The sequence below is a fragment of the Rhinopithecus bieti genome, unplaced genomic scaffold (genome assembly GCF_001698545.2).
Source record: "Rhinopithecus bieti isolate Rb0 unplaced genomic scaffold, ASM169854v2 scaffold_63316, whole genome shotgun sequence".
Classification (NCBI taxonomy): Eukaryota; Metazoa; Chordata; class Mammalia; order Primates; family Cercopithecidae; genus Rhinopithecus; species Rhinopithecus bieti.
The window spans coordinates 24,199-44,796 of record NW_016824497.1 but is presented as its reverse complement, the minus strand read 5'-3'; the positions used below and the strand labels follow the sequence as shown (position 1 = coordinate 44,796).

The 20,598-nt window shown below is 40.3% G+C and overlaps 1 protein-coding gene across 4 annotated transcripts in view; it reads left to right on the top strand.

Moving 5' to 3' along the window:
* Positions 1 to 2,053: 2,053 nt before the first annotated feature.
* PDK1 (pyruvate dehydrogenase kinase 1) overlaps positions 2,054 to 20,598 on the top strand; it is a 41,524-nt gene continuing 22,979 nt past the window's right edge. Inside the window, exons 1-8 of one of the 4 annotated variants that reach the window (XM_017862364.1) lie at positions 2,054 to 2,422; positions 4,764 to 4,905; positions 8,263 to 8,334; positions 10,534 to 10,718; positions 11,006 to 11,101; positions 12,794 to 12,871; positions 14,665 to 14,741; positions 16,661 to 16,759. In XM_017862364.1, the coding sequence (XP_017717853.1) occupies positions 2,227 to 2,422; positions 4,764 to 4,905; positions 8,263 to 8,334; positions 10,534 to 10,718; positions 11,006 to 11,101; positions 12,794 to 12,871; positions 14,665 to 14,741; positions 16,661 to 16,759 (945 nt within the window). In that variant the 5' untranslated portion in view covers positions 2,054 to 2,226. The remainder of the gene's footprint in view (positions 2,423 to 4,763; positions 4,906 to 8,262; positions 8,335 to 10,533; positions 10,719 to 11,005; positions 11,102 to 12,793; positions 12,872 to 14,664; positions 14,742 to 16,660; positions 16,760 to 20,598) is intronic. The other 3 variants (XM_017862367.1, XM_017862365.1, XM_017862368.1) reach the window with 3 other exon arrangements.

The window sequence follows — 20,598 nt, the reverse complement described above, 5'->3', positions numbered from 1 at the left end:
TAAGTTTCAATACAGGAATTTTAGGGGACACATTCAGACCGTAACAGAAAATATAGCTCTTTATTATTAAAGTCTTCAAAAGTTCTCTCCAGTTTCTGGACCCAAAGTCTTTGACTAAGAAGCAAAAGTTGACACCACTTAATATGTGCTTTTATATGCACATTCTCCATATATTGGTTGAAGCATGGTGAATATACTTTGGAGAAAAGAAAAAGCACTTTATACAACAGTTGATTCCTTCCTGGGGGAAAAAATCTTGCTAAAATAGTCTCAAAGTTTCTGCTGGGCCTTTGTGCTTTCACATAAATTAATGTTCAGCTGAGCATCTTGACATGCTCAGGCAGAAAGCAGCAAAATTGAAAATAGGGATTGAGGAAGCTGAATAATAGTGTGCATGATAAAGTGACAAGACTTTGGAGCTCAGGGAATAATCTAGAAGGAAGGAGAGAAGAAAGGAGAAGGCAACCTGAGAAGCTGGAGTAGAGCTGTGTAAGTGTTTGATGGATTATTTTAAGAATGTGTAATATTCAACTTAAAATTGTTTTCTTCATTCCAACTTGGGCACTGCAGAAGAAGGGTGGGAAACAGAAGGGAGCCATTCAGCCCCCAATGAGGTGGTGACACCATCAACATTCCCAAGCACATCCCACTGAAATGGACTTCAAGAAGTGTGCCCCTCGGGCACTCAGCAAAGATATCTGGAAATTTGCCAAGAAAGAGATGGGAACTCCAGATGTGCACACTGATACCAGGTTTGACAAAGCTGTCAGGGCCAAAAGAATAATGTCCCATACCATATCCACGTGTGATTGTCCAGAAAAACATAATGAGAATGAAGATTCACCGAAATGTGAAAGGAAAATAACATGGGCCCCAAAATCACTGAGCTAAAGGGAAAATTCAAGCTGGGAACTGCTCAAGGCAAACCTGCCTCCCATTCTATTCAAAGTCATCCCTCTGCTGAGACAGATGCATATCTGATTGCCTCTTTTGGAAAGGCTTATCAGAAACTCAAGACTGCAACCATTTGTCTCTCACCTACCTATAACCTGGAAGCCTTCCTCCCTGCTTCAAGTTGTTCTGCTTCTTACATATAGGGACGCACGTGTTCTCAACTTTGCCAAGATAAACTTTATACAGTAATTGAGACTTGTCTCAAACTTTCGGGGTTCACAAAACTACGTACCCGTTACACTTTCTAAAACCTACAGGCAGTGTGGGAGAAGAACTGCTGATACTCGAATACGTCAAATAGTTATAAAACCGCCAAAAACCGTTGTTTTCTCTCAAACTTTTGGTAAAATGTGCTTCAGGGAAAACACAGGTAAGTGGTTCTGATAAAGTCTTAATAAGGACATAATTTTAAAAAGCAATAATGGTAAAAATAAATCCCATTTATTATCTGGTATGTCCCCGGCATTGTGCTAACACAGATAGCTCTACTACCCATGTCAGAGCAACTGAAGCAGATATTACGCTCCTTTTTTAGGTAAAGAGATGGAGGCTCAGAGAGGTTAAATAGCTCACTCAAAGGCAAACAGCCAGTACAAGGCAGTACGTCTCTCCTCCTGGGGCCGCCGTCTCGGTGATACTATTTAAGGCCACACGTCCCACTGTTCAGCATTCATATTTACGTACCACTGTTTGGCAAGCGGGGACTCCTGAAGCTCTCTGACCCTGGAAAACGTGTGGCTTGCTTCCCAGAAAAGCGTTTTTAGAACGTGCTCACAGCAGGACACCGCGGAGTGTGCACGCGGAGGGCCTCCCTGTCCTTGAGCCTTTTGGCTGAGACTGGGAGAGCAGAGGAAGCAGGAAGGTGGGATTTGTTTCAAAAGGGCGCGGGAAGGGGACGCTCCACACCGCCTCGCCTCTTAGTGTCCCCGGTCCCGTCACCCGACATATACGGTGACGACTGCCACGCGAACTACACACCTCGCCGGCCGGGGCGGGATCTGGGCGCCCGCCTGGCGCGCGCTCTTCATCTCCTTCCCCGCGGGGCTAGGCTGGACTCCGGCGAGGGGGCGGGCCCCGCGAGCGCCCGCCCCCTTTTCTCTCCCCGCCTCCCGCCCAGCGGCGCAGGGGCCCGGGCTCTGGCGAGAGAGGTGGGGGCCACGCCGGTGACAGCCGCTCCCCTACCCTGCTGCCCGCCACGTCCCTCACGTACCACTCGGCAGAGGCGCGGGGAAACGTGGCGCCCGGGCTCTGGCTTCTCTAGCCGGGCTCGGCATGAGGCTGGCGCGGCTGCTTCGCGGAGCCGCCTTGGCAGTCCCGGGTCCGGGGCTGCGCGCCGCCGGCCCCAGCCGCACCTTCAGCTCGGACTCGGGCTCCGGCCCGGCGTCCGAGCGCGGCGTTCCGGGCCAGGTGGACTTCTACGCGCGCTTCTCACCGTCCCCGCTCTCCATGAAGCAGTTCCTGGACTTCGGTGAGTGCGGCCCGGACTTCGGGCCTTTGTGCGCGGTCGGGGGGGGAGCTGCGGCCGCTGCCCCAGGCCCGGTCGGCGCCAGCCAGCTCTCGCCTGAGGCGCAGTCCTCCTCCTCAGTGTTTCCGCTCCCAGCGCCTTAGGTGCTTCCTTCCTCCCTTCGAGTGCCGGCGCTGGCTGACGGCGTAAATACCGGTGGGCGTGTGACTTTGATCGTATTGTTGAAAACAAACCAGCTGGGCCGCGGAATGACCTCCCGCCTTCCGGCGCACGTGTGCAGGTGCGCGCTCGGCCAGGCCCCTTCCGAGGAGGCGCGCCCGCGTGGGAGGCCGAGCGTGGACACCCCCGAGAATCGCTTTTGGATTCCGCGCGGTGATGATGAATGCCCAGTTTTGCATATGATGTTTGCATAGAATTGGCGTGATGATAGGTAAGGCAGGTTATAACTGGCCCAGGGTTTCTTAGAATGTTTTCCTTGCCAGTGGCGTAAAATTGTTTGCACCAACAGCACATTTCATCATCAGCAAGTAAGTCTTGAGCACGTGTTGAGTGCATGAGGACAGGATGCTGTGAAGTTTACCAGATTATCCTTGTTTTCTCGAGAAGCTGTTAAACAGATTGCAGAAGGAATTGCATAGTTAGGCATTTTAACTTTTACTTCCCATTTACCTATAAAGGCAATGAGGGGAAAAGGGAAAACCTTAATGAATTCATAAAATTTGAGTACAAAGGTTATCTTCTGCATTGTGACTTCTGCATTGAATGATACCTGCATGGTTGACAACTTTGTCTTAAAACTGTGGTTTACAGTGGCGTAATTTTGGGTCAAAGCCTTAGGTTTTGTTTTACTTTACAACGACCCTAGTTCGACGAAGGGGCGAATTTGGTGGTGTTCATATGTATGCCATGAAACTGTCACGAGCTGTTTTCCTTTAATACCTTGATTTCTACTATTGACAATCTAGTTTTTGCTAACGTTTTCTCTGCTAAAGCAGCAAGAATAGTAAGCTTAAAATACATTACTGGAATAATAAGACCTTTTAGTTTAATATTAAGTGGAGCTGTTTGCCAAAGGACATTCTACAACGATTCTGCTTAGGAAGTGATATGGGATCGTGATATGGGAGTGGAGGGGTCAGGAGACTTTCCAGTAACCAGACAATTAAATAGGACCTACTTGAAGATGGTGCTAACAGGCAGTGGTGGTTTTTGCTTTCTGTTGCTTGAAAGCTTTCCTCTGCACTTACTCTTTTTTCCCATATGTGTGTGTGTGTGTGTGTGTGTTTTTTTTTAAATAGAAATGGGGTCTTGCTATGTTGTCCAGGCTGGTCTTAAACTCCTGGGCTCAAGCCATCCTCCCAGCTTGGCCTCCCAAAGTGATAATAGGTGTGAGCCACCACACCTGGACTCCACTTACTCTTTGCTTACGGTAATTAGCATTTGTGGTTCTATATGGAATCAGTGAATCTTCATATACAAACATCAAAATTTTCCTCTTTTCTTTTTGTTTGAGACAGGGTTTTATTCTGTCACCCAGGCTGGAGTGCAGTGGTGCTATCATAGCTCACTGTAACCTCACTTTTTTGCCTGAGCCTCCCAAGGCTAGAAGTACAGGCAAGCACAACCACGCCCAGCTGTTTTTTATTTTTTATAAATATGAGGTCTCATTGTGTTGCCCAGGCTGGTCTTGAACCCCTGCGCTCAAACAGCCCTAAAGCCTCGGCCTCGCAAAGTGCTGGGGTTATAGGCATGACACTGTGCCTGACCCCCTGTTTTTAATTTATTTTTTTAAGGCTAGTCAAGTGAAGCAGTGGGAGTGGAGAAGGAACAAAGAAATCTGTAACTGGTCGTAATCAATTAGTCGTAAATACCACTGCATTCAGACCACCTTAAAGTTTCTGTTTCTTAGACAGACATTAACTCTTTTTAAACCTAGAGTTAGAAAACAGATTTTCTAAATGATAGGAGCAACAGGGTGTACAGGCTAGACTTTTCCAGGTTCTGCTGTTAATTTTATAAAGCCTCGCTCAGAAATGCTCAGTTTACCCAACTTCTAAAATGGGTCATCACTATAAGGATGCAAGTTAGGGAGACAAGGTTATCGTAATTGCTGTACAGAGCCATTGGAATGTCAGTAATTGGAATGTCATAACTCTGGAGACTGGGTTATCTCATCCAACACCTCCCACAGGCGGGGATATCTTTGCCTTCTATTCCCTGCCCCATCGTGGTGATTCTACCCCTCTGGCCTTGCCAGGTAATTGCCTCTCATTTCTCCCTGCCTCTTGCCTTCGGTTTCCTTATGGCTTTTATTTACTGCTTTACCCATCATGTTTGGTTTCAGGATCAGTGAATGCTTGTGAAAAGACCTCATTTATGTTTCTGCGGCAGGAGTTGCCTGTCAGACTGGCAAATATAATGAAAGAAATAAGTCTCCTTCCAGATAATCTTCTCAGAACACCATCCGTTCAATTGGTACAAAGCTGGTAAGATTCTCATCTTGTGTTTGCAATTTGATGGAGTTGTGGACTCTATTCAAGGTCACGGCAAGTGCTTTTTTTACTCTTCAGTGGAATCTTTTTTTTTTTTTGAGAGGGAGTCCTGCTCTTAAGCCAGGCTGGAGTGCAGTGGCGCAATCTCAGCTCACTGCAACCTCCAACTCACTGGTTCAGGCAATTCTCCTGCCTCAGCCTCCCGAGTAACTGGGATTACAGGCATGTGCCACCATGCCCAGCTCATTTTTGTATTTTTACTAGAGACAGGGTTTCACCATGTTGGCCAGGATGATCTCGATCTCCTGACCTCGTGATCCACCTGCCTTGGCCTCCCAAAGTATTGGGATTACAGGCATGAGCCACCTTGCCTGGCCAGAATCTTAAGGTAGTAGCAGTATTCTCCTTTTTTTTGGCTGGGGCAGGTGGGGCAATGTATTTGGGCTTGTGCCCTGAATCCTGGACTCTACAACTCCTTGATTTTGAGAAAACCAATCAGAACTGCACTGAAATACAGATGCTAAATTTAGGATTTATGTTGGTATATCTGCAAGGATATTATGAGAAAAATGTCTACAATTTGTTGATGGCTAGGTATTTATGTATATTGCCTTTAATCCCTTTAACAACCTTGCACAGTAGGTATGAGTCCATTTTATTCATTGTTATTTTTATTTATTTATGTATTTTTTTTTTAAATGGAGTCTTGCTCTGTCACCGAGGCTGGAGTGCATGATCTTGGCTCACTGCAACCTCTGCCTCCTGGGTTCAAGCGATTCTCCTGCCTCAGCCTCCAGAGGAGCTGGATACAGGCACCTGCTGCCACACCCGGCTAATGTTTGTATTTTTAGTAGAGACAGAGGTTTCACCGTGTTGGCCAGGCTGGTCTCAAACTCCTGACCTCAGGTGATCCTCCCACCTCAGCTTCCCAAAGTGTTGGGATTACAGGCGTGAGCCACCACTCCTAGCCTGTTTACTTATTTTTTCGAGACAGGTTCTTACTCTTACTCTGTCACCCAGGTTGGAGTGCAGTGGCGATCACAGCTCAGCTCACTGCAACCTCCACCTCCCTGGCTCAGGTGATCCTCCCACCTCAGCCTCCTGAGTAGCTGAAACCACAAGCGTGTGCACGCCCAGCTAATTTTTGTATTTTTTAGCAGAGATGGGGTTTTTCCATGTTGCCTAGGCTGGCCTCAAACTCCGGAGCTCAAGGGATTTGCCCACCTGGGCCTCTCAAAGTGCAGGGATTGTGGGCATGAGCCATTGTGCCCAGCCTGTTTATTATTTTAAAAATGAATTTATTTTCTTTTTAGAGACAGGGTCTCCGTCACCCAGGCTAGAGTGCAGTAGTTTGATCATGGCTCACTGCAGTCTTGACCTCCTGGGCTCAAGAGATCCTACAGCCTTAGTCTCCCAAGCAGCTGGGACCACAGCCATGCGCCACCATACCTGACGAATTCTTTTATTTTTTGTAGAGATGGGGTCTCACTTTTTTGCCCAGGCAGGTTGTGAACTCCTGGGCTCAAGCAGTCCTCTCACCTTGGCGTCCCAAAGTGTTGGGATTACAGACATGAGTCTGCACCTGGCAGGTTAACTCTGTTTTACAGATGAGGATGCTGAGGCACATAAAGGTTAAATCTTTTGCATAAGGCAGTACCATTGATAGTGGAGTTGGGATTCAAACCCCCATTTGTCCATCTCTGCTATACTATTTTATAATCAGAACAATGAAATATATGAAAGGGTATATGTATTTTAATAAACTGTATTTACTGAAGGGTATCTTTTATAAATTACAAAAGTTAAAACGTTTATTTTCTGTTTTAAAACAATTAGAAGTTTTGGAATTGTGTAGAAAAGTGTAATCTATTCCCAAAGATGAGTAGAGATGTTAAGGGTATACACTCATGGAGCCACCTGTATACAGCCTTTGTTAATTTTACTGCTTTAAAAGTGTTGTTCTTTTAAGCACTATACACTTCAAATAAATGAGCTGCCCAGAGTTAAGTCTTAAATGGAAGAAGTTTAGCTGCAGGGCATTTCCCAGTTATGATTCATGGAGATTCAAGTTTTCTTTTTGTAGGTATTACAGTGTATGGGAGAAGTTGATCTAATCTCGATTAAAAAAAGCAAAAGAAGTATGATTGCTATATATATGATAATCGGATGCTATGTAGTCCAAGTAGGGAATAGTTATAAGTGTGGATTAAATGGGAAGCATTTGTTTAGGAATTATGATGGGATATAAAGGAGAAAGTATAATATTCCATGGGAGATTTTTCCTGTTTTTAAAAAATTCTTCATTAGAAGTAGAATATGCTGCTTTTTGAAGCTTATCAGTCATGAAGTCTGATCGGTATCTGATGTAGGTACTCAGCTATCTCTTGGATGGAGAGCGTAGTTGTTCTTACCAATTAAGAGGAAATTAAGGGTTAAAGCAAAGCAGCAGCTGCTATCAGAATCCCTTAACTTTGGAATGCATTAAGACAAACTGCTTGTCAGAAACAGCTTTCCAAACCAACAGATGGAATTACAGGTTTTTAAAGCACTTTCATTGCTCCTAGATGCCTGTTAAGTTAGGGCAGTTGCAGATTAAGTGCTTACAGCTAATAGTTCCCTTACACTGTCAAAGAAAGTAATTCAGTAATAGCAAGTTATTTTTAGCTCTGGCCCGGCAGTGCCATTGTACTTGCCTGCAAGACCATCAGAAAATCATTTGGCCTTCTTTATTTTGCTCATTTCTTAACAGATGCTTTGATACCTTGAATTATTAGATGAATTTAAAATCTACATTTTTATGACTTTTGTATTTTTTGTTCAGTTTAAAAGAACCATATAGTAGATTATAGGCTATTAATAAATACTTGTTAGTTGGACATAAACATGTAAAATGAAGGTTTTAGAGCATAGATATTTAAGATAGAGTCTCAGAGCAAGAGAGGCTGTCCTCCTTTTACCGATAATAAGACAAATTAAGTCATTTGCCCAAGATCACATAGTTATTGGTGACAGAGTCAGATCTCAGCATAATCAGTATGTATACTGTAATGTACAGTGGTAAATTTAAAAAAAAACATTAAAAGCCATTTTAGGCTGTAGAACTTAGAATAGAAAATCTTAAAATTCTTAAACTTGACCTATGCTTTTAGGAGAAAATGTGTACCTTCTACTATTTGTTCCCAGCACTTTGCTCGAATGTGCATGGGTGTAAAAATTCTACTTCAACCATAATTTATAGCAGTACTCTAAATTAAAATTATAAAATGCCAAAATAGCTTTTGAGCTAAGTTTCATGATATTGAACTTTCAGAATATAAAAGAATGAACTTATCCTGTTGATCTGCATTTTAGGTATATCCAGAGTCTTCAGGAGCTTCTAGATTTTAAGGACAAAAGTGCTGAGGATGCTAAAGCTATTTATGAGTAAGTTCACTATTTTGACCCCATTCTTAAACCTATTATTAGGTCACTTTGGGGAAATTGATTAACTTTTAGGTTTCTGCTACTTTACAACATGTGATATATGTGACTATAGCAGCCCATACAGGCAGGACAAATTACCTAATCATTAAATTTGACTAGGCATAAGAAATGCTTTGCGGTCCTCTTTAACAAAAGACAAAGTTCAGGTGTGATGATCAATGGAAATGTAGGTGTGGCCTCAGTGGCAGTTGGACTGTTAACCTGAAGAAGGGTGCATGCTCTTTCTAATGGACAGCCACCTTCAGCCCCAGCTGATCTTTGCCATGTTAAAATACTGCCCATATCATCTGATTGTTTTCTGATTTTAAAGGAAAGCTACAAGTCTAGATTTGTAATGTAAAATCTCTTGCTTTTGAAAGATTGGCAGCTAATTAAAACATTTTTTAAAACATAGAAGGCCTATAAAACATGGTTGCAGGTTTCTAGTTTATTCTCTATGGCCTGTAAGATGATGTAAGTAATATGACAAGTTTAATAACCCATATACCGGAATTGGTAGACCAAAGTATTTGCCTTATGCAGCTACCTGCTTACTGCAGTGAAGGGCACCGACGATGTAATGACCATCTCTTGTCCTCAGTTAGTTACACATGTTTTTTGGACTGTCTTTAAAGGGAACAGTAACACTTCATTTTTTTAAACATGATTTTAATCTGAAAATAACGTTCAGCAAGAGTTTACTCCTTGCTTAGGTATTGAGCAGACTTTACATGAATGATGTTTTTTAATCTTTAAAACAATTCATTGAAATAATGCTGTTTGTGCACAAAGAGGTCATGTAGCTTAAGGTTACATAGTTAGCACATGGTACAATCCAAGCAGCCTTACTTTAGAAGTAAACATGCTATAGAGCCTTCTGAAAACAGTCGTTCAGAGCTGTGGAAAATAAGTAGTCAAGCAGAATAATACAGATTTGTGTTTCTTTTAAGAAAAAAAAATAAAGGAATGACTAGAAGAGTTTTGTTGTTTGTATTTTGGTTTAACAGTCTTGTTTTGAAGCTTATTACTAACTAGGAATTCCAAAAATGTTTTGCTTTAAGCAGTGGAAACATCATTGGAATAAGTTAATAGTACTCAGGATGATGACTTTGAATAGGAAAGCACTCATTTGGAAGTGTAAATTCAGATGGGTTATGTTAGAACATTGGTTTTGTTACTGCATAATTAAGACTTCTTGGGCCGGGCACAGTGGCTTATGCTGGTAATCCCAGCACTTTGGGAGGCCGAGGTGGGCAGATCGTCTGAGGTCGGGAGTTGGAGACCGGCCTGACCAACATGGAGGAACCCCATCTCTACTAAAAATACAAAATTAGCCAAGCGTGGTGGTGCATGCCTGTAATCTCAGCTACTGAGGAAGGCTGAGGCAGTAGAATCGCTTGAACTTGGGAGGGGAGGTTGCAGTGAGCCAACATTGCGTGATTACTCTCCAGCCTGGGGAAAAAGAGCGAAACTCCATCTCAGAAAAAGAAAAAAAGATTTCTTTTCTCTTTTATCTTTTATTTAGTTCTTTAACCATGCAGTGTCTTCTAAGTGACAGAAATGGGAAGTCTACTAGATGATTTGAAGATTTGTCTTTTAATATAATTGTTGACTTTTCCTCTCACATTTTATAAACTCATAGGATAAATGAAATGAGAATTCTTTTTCTGTTTTTCTGTCCTAAGTGTTTCCTTCTCTCTTTGAACCCTAGGGAATAGTTCTAAACCAGGCAGGCTTTATTGGCTCATTCATCTTGATTCCTTGCAGAGCAGAGCAGGTGTTCCCTAGAGGCAAGTGCTTTGTCTTCTCCTATGCAGAATATCTCTGGAATACCATCCTCTTAGCAAGTGCTCAGATGACCTTAGTTGACAGCAGTTAAAACCATTAACATTTTTAGGATTATGTTTTGTCACAGCCTTACTCTTAGGAAACCAAGAAAATAATTACATTTTGAAAGTTTTATTTTGGAGGTCGTTATACTTCCATAGATTTGGTATATTTTATGATTTGAAATACATTTAAATAAGTATAGGAAAACATGAACTGATTTTCCTTTTAGTAAATCAGGGATTTTTGTCTAGCATAGTTGTTAAACTTATATTTTTGTATTAAGTTTACTTGTCAAAATATTTGGCTGTTTTGACAGATGGGTTTGTTTAGCTTTACAGATACTGTGATACGGATCAGAAACCGACACAATGATGTCATTCCCACAATGGCCCAGGGTGTGATTGAATACAAGGAGAGCTTTGGGGTGGATCCTGTCACCAGCCAGAATGTTCAGTACTTTTTGGATCGATTCTACATGAGTCGCATTTCAATTAGAATGTTACTCAATCAGCACTGTAAGTGTCCTGAGTCAAGAGAAGCAGCTAAATGAGATGTGTTGGCATATTTTAAATGTATTTAGGAAACTTCTGTTTAGGTAGAAAATTTAGTTTTACCTTTTGGCTAATTAAGAGAAGTAAATAGACTGCCATCAAGAAAGGTATTTTTATTGAATGTAAAATACTGTGTTTATCCTAAAGGCAAATATTTGTTCTACTGTTCGGTACAATTTAAACACTATTCAGATTTGGAAAAGAGCATTAGGTAGTTTAGCTTATTTTGTTGGTTTTGTCTTTTTGGATAGCTTTATTGTTTGGGGGAAAAGGCAAAGGAAGTCCGTCTCATCGAAAACACATTGGAAGCATAAATCCAAACTGCAATGTAGTTGAAGTTATTAAAGGTAAATACTGACATTTCTTCTTGCAAAAAAGATACAAAAATCAAAGTTACTATTATTTCTTACTATTAACTATTTGTATCATGAGATAAAATGGTAGGCACAAATGCATGGGTTTGAAAATAACCTTATAGTATTATTTGTGCATTATGTATAGGATGACTATTTTATTGATAGAATTATAGATAGGCAAAGTTTGGTGATACCATAGAGGATATCTTTTTTGTTTTGTTTTGTTTGAGACAGTCTCACTCTGTTGCCCAGGCTGGAGTGCAGTGTGCGATCTCAGCTCACTATAGCCTCTGCTTCCTGAGTTCAAGCGATTGTCTTGCCTCAGCCTCCCCAGTAGCTGGAGTTACAGATGCTCAACACTATGCCTGGCTAATTTTTGTATCTTTAGTGCAGACAGGGTTTTACCATGTTGGCCAGGCTGGTCTGGAACTCCTGCCTACTTCGGCTTCCTGAAGAGCCGAGATTACAGGCGTGAGCCACTGAGCCCAGCTGAGGGTATCTTTCACTTAAAAAAGATTTCAAGCCTCTGCTCCCCTGTTTCTAATTCCTTACACTATGAGCAGTAATTCATAACAGGTTGGTTTGAATCGTTTCACACTTTTTTCTATTTATACCACTTGTACACATACACAATTGATATTGGCCTTACATTGTTGTTTTTAGAAAATGAGGTGCTCTGTGATTTTTCTACAAGTTTGCAGACATCTTGCTGTTCAGTACATCTGGATATACCCCAAGGTTTTGAATGGCTTTATGGAATGTATCAGTATGTATTAATTCATTTGCCTGTTGGCGTACACTTAGGTTGTTTTAATTTTTTTGTTACCACCAATACTAGCAGTTCTGCTGTGAACATCCTTAAATACATGCTTACTTTTGCTAGTATTTTAGAGGGTAAGATTCCTAGAATTAAAAACATTTAAATGCATATAAAATTTTGGTATCTCTAAAAAGGTATCAAACAATGGATAAGAGTATTTCCTAACCGACTCCTAAGTTTTGTTATATAGATAGAAAATATTTTCTTCAACCTATTTTCTTTTTTGCATTGTCGTTGGTGTCTTTTTAGTATATACACGTTTACTTTTTGTAGTTATATTTGTCATTTATTGTTTATGGCTATTCAGCTTTGTCATGTCACACTTAGACTTTCCCTGGGCCAGGTGCAGTGGCTTATGCCTATAATCCCAGCACTTTGGGAGGCTGAGGCGGGTGGGTCACCTGAGGTCAGGAGTTCGAGACCAGCCTGGCCAACATGGTGAAACCCCACCTGTACTGAAAATTCAGAAATTACCTGGGTGTGGTGACACATGCCTTTGTAGTCCCAGCTACTTGGGAGGCTGAGGCAGGAGAATCACTTGAACCGGGGAGGTGGAGGCTGCACTGAGCTGAGATAGCGCCACTACACTCCAGCCTGGTTGACCGAGACTCTGTCTCAAAAAAAAAAAAAGACTTTACCTGGTTGGGGGCCTTGAGCCCAGGAGCTGGAGACAAACCTGAGCAATATAGCGAGACCATGTCTCCACCAAAAAAAAAAAGCAGAGACTTTCCCTAAACTATCAAAGTATATTTTCTTCTATAGAGAGTTTAAGACTTTCATTTGTCAATACTATTGCCATCTTAATGCATGAAAGGGAAGTATATTTATTAAATCCTTTTTTGTTTTGTTTTGATTCGCACTAGATGGCTATGAAAATGCTAGGCGTCTGTGTGATTTGTATTATATTAACTCTCCCGAACTAGAACTTGGAGAACTAAATGGTAAGCCTGATGTTGTCTTTTTCTCAGTGATTAGTGCTTTGATTACTTGATAAGGGATAAGAATTTAAATGTTTTAATGGAAGATGACTTTTTTTCATCAAATTCATTGGATATGAAGGCTAAAGGATAGTAATCATGTAAAAAGTGTATCTATAAATATATATGTAATTTAGTCAGATTCTTAATGAAAAAATTTGGCTTATTGTGCCTCATTTTCTTTATTTTTAATTGATAACTTTGATTCTTTGCTTATTTTTTATTTTCTGTTTAGTCATAGAAAAAATTGATGCCAAGAAAGTTACATTTGACTTTTACATGCACTTCAATAATGTAAGACTTACCCTTTTTCTACTTCCTGAGTTATAAATAATTTTCTGTTGTTGAGGACATAGAAAGACTGGGGTTGTAAAAGAGGAAAGAAAGATACTCATCTATTTGAGAATGTGTTTGTCTCTGATGGTTTTCTTTTACCCTGATGAGTGCCTTTTAGATAAAAGGGTTTAGATGCCTTGAAGGGGATTGATGAGTCACTTTTCCTGAAGACATGGTAGTTTGATAGAGAAAAACATTTCCTAGGATGACACTTTAAGAAGGTGTGGTGGAAAGAATAAAATGAAATAGGCTTTTACTGAGCTGTATTCTGGACCTTAGAGTGAGAGAGCAGTGAAGTTATGCAATTGAAAATAGCATTGCCTGGTGGTTTTCTAAAGCCATATTATCTCTTTTGAGCCATGATGGTAGCATAGCATTTGGTAAATAACAATCACAATGTACAAGTGATAGTTTGCAAACCTGAACTGCTGTGAGCAATTTCCAGATGTCCCATTCTTGTTCCCAAGGGGGAGTTTATTCAGAGGAAGGTCTGATTTATTGGTTGAATTAGAATTCTAAGATATCATGAGTCTTAATCATTTGTTCTACTAAATGTCTGTTTTACACACACCCCTATCACCACCCCCAGTGGGGCTCCTGTTAAGTGTTTAAATGTAGAATTAATTACTGTCTCGAGAAATTGATGCTAGCTCATTTTTTTTTATTCAGCTTTATATCAATTGAAATGCCTGAAATAAACAATATTCCGCCCAGGTGAAACATTCTGAAAATGGCTTAAAGAATGTATGGGCTGGGCGCGGTGGCTCACGTCTGTAATCCCAGCACTTTGGGAAGCCGAGGAGGGCGGCTCACAAGGTCAGGAATTTGAGACAAGCCTGGGCCAATATGGTGAAACCCCATCTCTACTAAAAATAGAAAAATCAGCCAGGCGTGGTGGTGGGTGCCTGTAATCCCAGCTATTCGGGAGGCTGAGGTAGGAGAATTGCTTGAACCCGGGAGGCAGAGGTTGCAGTGAGCTGAGATTGCGCCACTGCACTCCAGGCTGGGCGACAGAGGAAGACTCTGTCTCAAAAAAAAAAAAAGAATATATGCATGTGAATTGGACTGTGGAATTTATGGACTTTAACACTTCTCTATTTGGAAAGTAAAATTCCTACCCAACAGTTGAGCGATGTTTAAAAAGACTTTACCATCCTAGAGAAAAATGGTTGCATGGGTTGGTTCGCTTGTTACACAAGATTGTGAGAAGTGACCACAGGGCTCTTGTCATCGTGAGTTGTAAATACTTGTGGGTATGGGTTCAAACACTAATACATTGAAGAAATGGTGTGGCAGTTCTCTCCCAGATTATACTGTCCTCCGTAGTTAATGTTTTCTTTTCATCACTACACCGTTTATTCTTAAAAATGCTTTAAAGCACATCTCTCTGTACTTTCATATTTTTCTCTTCTGCTCTGTAGCAAAATCACCAGGACAGCCAATACAAGTGGTTTATGTACCATCCCATCTCTATCACATGGTGTTTGAACTTTTCAAGGTTTGTAAAATAGTATTACATAACCTTTACCAGTACTTTCCTGAGGTTAGGAATCTGCTCTGAAAGCCAAATATTCCACTAGGTTCTCCTATTAAGAAGTGCCATTTCATGTCAGTATCATATCACATTGCTGGAGATCAGCCTTTTATCAACACAGGGAGACACATTCATGTGGTAGTGAGCTCAGACTATGGAGTCAGAAAGACCTGGGTTTGAATCCCAATTATGGCACTTAATATGTGTGTGACCTTGGGCAAGTCATTCAACCTCTCTGAGCCTCAGTTTCCTTTTCTGTAAAACAAGAATACTGTCCAGGATTGTTTATGACAATTGGGAATAACATACTAAGTGTCCAGTACAGTGGCAACATATTACATATAGATGTTCAATAAAGTTATCTTTACATTTTTAAACAATATTTAGACGAGTGATTCTCAACTTGTTACCCTCAAAGGACCAGAATTCTTTTTTTGGTCTGGCTTTTCTTGGGAGAGGGAGGTCATTTATATTGACTTACAGAGTTTCTGCTGTTATCTTCGCTCTTTACAACAAATTTTGAAAACAAATTATGCTAGTAATATTGAGAGTATCTTTTTTCCCCGCCCATGATACTTGCTGGTTGACAGGAAAATGGGTGAGGAGTAAGGGGCACAGGTCCTGGTGGGTGAAAACAGTTGCCCTCCATCAGAAGCTTGTAGTCTCTCTTTAGTTCTGTTTCATCAGCCAGCAGCAAACTAGAAGAGAGAGGGGGTGGCTGTCAATCTGATAATGTAAAGGAAAAGTGCACTGAAACACAGAAAAACTGACCGAATGTCTTAGAACACCACCAAAATGTTCTTTCTTTTAAGACAGCAAAAATGTATTTAATACCTTACAAAATCTTTTCAAAAATATTTATTTTATTTTTTGTAGCATTGAGGTCTCACTTTGTTACCTAGGCTGCCCTTGAACTGGCCTCAAGCAGTCCTGCCTTGGATTCCCAGTGTTGAGATTACAGGCATAAACCACTGCACCTAGCCCCAAAACCTTTTTATCCAAGTTGTTAAACAAGTAGTGATGGGCACTTAAAGTATTAACATGAATTTTTTCCTTGAAATTCCAGTGGCATAAAGATCTTGTGCCCTATGATTGAGGCATTCCATATAATATTACATATTGTACATAATGTCAGTAATAATGGCTTTCACCTGAAACCTAATCTTAAACTGCCTTTGATGGAAATGATGGAATCTCCTCCATAAGGGGACTCAATCGCAATTACTGTGCCAGGGCCACACACACTTACTGCCAAATTCAGATGCTTTTTTAGTTACATCTAGTTTGTATCATTTTCTACTGCAATGCTGAATGTCATGATATTGTTCAAGGCTTCTGATATGTTGGCACTGTGTACCCTATTTCCTTTAGAAAGTAGTCAAAGCAGCTTTACGGTGTCAGTACCCTTAATTTCAAGCTAGAGATAAAGGGATTCATTGCTCCATCAAATATGACCATCGCTGTTACTACTATATGAAAAAAAATTATTTTCCTTTAAAGAAATTTTTGACAGTTTTTTAAATAGTTCTGAAAATAGAGCTGAAACTACATTTTCAAAAATGTTTTGCCCATCATTTACTAAAATTATAAAAGTGTTTGAACAGAGTTTTCTGCTTTAATGTAACTAGTTTAAAGTGTTTTGAAGTCTGACTTTGGAAAATATGCAGAATTTAGTTGGAATCTTTAGGTCAGAATATCCTTTAGATCCCCCCCCCAAATTGACTCCATTAAAAAAAAAAACTTTAAATGTGGTTATAAGAATTGTGGTTCTTTGGCATATTTTCATCAAATTTAAAAACTTCAAATAGTGCCTATGTACTTGAAAATTATACTTTGCCCTTTCTAAAAAGCTGTATTTTTAATACAACCCTAATGTGTTTCAGAATGCAATGAGAGCCACTATGGAACACCATGCCAACAGAGGTGTTTACCCCCCTATTCAAGTTCATGTCACGCTGGGTAATGAGGATTTGACTGTGAAGGTAAATGTGTTTGGTGGTTTTTTTTTTTTTGTAATTGATGTACAGACATGCAAAGGTAACCATACACATAATTTTAAAAGACATAATCTCTCAGGGGAAAAGAATCTTGTCTGTAATAGATAATAAGCACATTGCTTCATTGAGCTGGTGGATTATAGTTACTCCTTGCATCTTTTCTAGTCTGGTTCCCCGTCCAGGTGATTCAAGTTAAAATAAATCTTGGAGATAGACAATTTATCATGAATATCTCTTTGATAAGATCTAAAATATTTGGATAGTTGCAGTTGCAGTATTATGGCGATAGTATTTAATATATAATTTAAACATTTTAAAACAATGCTTTTTAATCTAGTTTGTTTCATTTGATTCTCATAATGCAGGTAATTTTATCCTCACTTTTACAGGTGAGGTGACTAAGACACGGTGATTAGCTCAGGATCACACAGGGCATTAATACCATGGGACATGATATCCAGTCTTCTGTCCCCAGGACTAGACCTTTTCTATTACGTTGTTCAGGTGGCTCAGTTTCTTCTTTTAAATGTTATTAAAAATTGTTTTCTGTCACTCAGGCTGGAGTGCAGTGGTATGATCATTGCTCACTGTGACCTCAAACTCCTGGGCTCAAGCGATCCTCCTCCCATAGCTTCCAGAGTAACTGGGACTGCAGGCTGCAGGCATGCAAGCCTGGCTAATTAAAATAATTTTGGGGGGTAGAGACTAGGTCTTACTGTTGCCCAGGCTGATCTCAAAACCCCTGGTCTCAAGTGATCCTCCCACCTTGGCCTCCCAAAGCACTAGTATTACAGGTGTGAGCCACTGTGCCTGGCACTAGTTTCTTAAGAGTATGATAGTGTGTTTCTCTTTTAATAATCACTAAAAATTTATATTAAAGTAATAAATGCAGAGACTATAAAAAATCAAATGTGTCAGTTCCTGGCCCTTTGTGGGCCTCATTACTCTGAGTTACTCAGAGATTCCTAGTCTTTCTTTTTTCGAGATGGAGTCTCGCTCTGTCACCCAGGGTGGAATGCAGTAGTATGATCTTGGCCCACTGCAACCTTTGCCTCCCGGGTTCAAGCGATTCTCCTGCCTCAGCCTCCCAAGTAGCTGGGATAACAGGCATCCGCCACCACGCCTAGCTAATTTTTTGTTTTTTAGTAGAGATGGGGTTTCACCACATTGGCCAGGCTGGTCTCGAACTCCTGACCTTGAGTTGTCCGCCTGCCTCAGCCACCCAAAGTGCTGGGATTACAGGCATGAGCTACTGCGCCTGGCCTAATGTTTACATTTTAAACAGTAAATATTACCTTTCTGTTATAGCAGTTGAGGAGTTAGCTCTCTTTGATAGAGCACCTGCTCCCCTCCCCTAGCCCAAGGGCCACTTTCCCTATACTATTATCCCAATATTTAAGTTTGTATATGAAATTCAAAGTTGAGAATAATCATCTTGCAAAAGTTTGAAGGCATCCATTGTTCCTTTTTTTAAAAGGTACAATTCAGTGAAATTCATAAGGTTATTCAAGTATTGCCGCTGTCTCATTCTAGAACATTTTCAACAGTCCTAAGAAAAAACCCAGTACTCCGTCAGGCACAGCGGCTCATGCCTGTAATCCCGGCACTTTGGGAGGCCAAGGCGGGCAGATTGCCTGAGGTCAGGCGTTTAAGACCAGCCTGGCCAACATGGTGAAACCCCATCTCTACAAAAAAATACAAAAAATTAGCTGGGCGTAGTGGCAGGCGCCTGTAATCCCAGCTAATCAGGAGGCTGAGACATGAGAATCGCTTGAACCCAGGAGGCAGAGGTTACAGTGAGCCAAGATCACACCACTGCACTCCAGCCTGGGTGACAGAGCAAGACTCTGTCTCAAAAAAGAAAAAAAGGAAAATACCAGTACCCATGAAGTCACTTCCCATTTTTCTCTCTTCTAGCCCTTGGCAACCACTAATCTATTTTCTGTTTGTGTATTTCTCTTTCTGGGCATTTTATATAAAGTTAATCATGCAGTATGTGGTCTTTTGTTACTGACTTCTTTCACTTACTATAATGTTATAGTATGCATTTGTACTTCATTCCTTTTTATGACTGAATGATATTTTGTTATATGGATATAACACCTTTGGGTTATGCATTCATCAGTTGATAGACATTTGGTTCCTTTCTATTTTTTGGTTATTATAAGTAATACGGCTATGAACATTTGTGTACAAATTATTGTGTGAACATGTGTTTCAGTTATCTTATGTATATACCTAGGAATTGAATTGCTGAATTATAGGAAACTTTAACTTTGAGAAACTGCCAAACTGTTTTCCAAAGGACCTGCACCATTGTGCATTCTCATCAGCAATGTGTAAAGGTTCTTGTTTTTCCTTGTCCTTGTCAACAATTGTAGTCTGTCTTTTTTATTATAGACATTATTGTGAGGGTGAAGTGGTAGCTCATTGTGGTTTTTATTTGCATTTGTCTAATGACTGATGTTGAGCATCTTTTCATTTGCTGATTGGCCTTTTGTGTATCTTTGAAGAAATGCAGATTAAGATCCTTTTTTCAGCTTTAAAATTGGCTATTTGTCTTTTATGGTTGAGTTGTAAGAGTTTTGTCTCTCATGTATATGTATATATATAAGGATTCTGTGTGTGTGTGTGTGTGTGTGTGTGTGTGTATGTATATATATATGTATAGGGGTTACTAGTCCCTGATGAGATGTATGATTTGCAAGTATATTCTCCCATTCTGTGTGTTCTTTTCACTTTCTTGATAGTGTCCTTTGAAGTACAAAGTTGTGTTTTTATGTTTTTTGCTTTTTAAAATAGAGATGGGGTCTCGCTATGTTGCGCAGGCTGATCTCGAACTCCTGAGTTTAAGCAGTCCTCCCACCTTGGCCTCCCAAAGTGCTGGGATTACAGGTTTGAGCCACCACACCCAGCCAAAGTTTTTAGTTTTGAAATTTTTCAGTTTTTTTTTCACATTGCATGTGATTTCAGCTTTATATCTAAGAAGCCATTGCCCACTCCAAAGTCTTGAAAATTTATGCCTATGTTTCTGAGAGTTTTATAGTTTTAGCTTTTACATTTAAGGTCTTTGATCCATTTTGAGTTAATTTTTGTACATGGTTTGAGGTAGAGGTTCATCTTCATTCTTTCACATGTGGATATCCAGTTGTCCCAGTACCATTTGTGAAAAACCTATTCTTTCCCCATTCAATTGCCTTGTCACCCTTGTCAAAAATCAATTGCTCGTGAATGTATGGGGTTTATTTCTGGATTCTCAGTTCTATTCCATCGATGTATATATCTCTCATTATGCAAGCTTAATGCCTGTCTCAATTATTGTAGCTTTCAGTTTTGAAATTTGCAAGTGTGAGTCCTACAACTTCTTTTTCAGGATTATTTTGGCTATTATGGGTTCTCACATTTCCATGGGTTTTAGGATCAGCTTGTCAATTTCTGCAAAAAACAATGCCAACTAGAATTTTGATGGGCATCATTTGGGAAGTGTTGCCATCTTAGAGTTAACAATATTAACTCTCCTAATTCATGAATACAAGACATCTTTACACTTATAACAGGGCATCTTTATAGGTCTTCTTTGCTTTCTTTCAATGATGTTTTGTGGTTTTTAGTGTACAAGTCTTGGACTTTTAAATTTATTCCTAAGTATTTTATTATTTTTAATGCTGTTGTAATGGAATTGTTCTCTTAATTCCATTTTTTGGAGTGCTTTTTGCTAGTGGATAGGAATATAACTGATTTTTTTTGTACTGATCTTGTATCCTGCATCCCTGCCAAATGTCTTTACTAGCATGAATAAATTTTTGTGGATTACTTAGAATTTT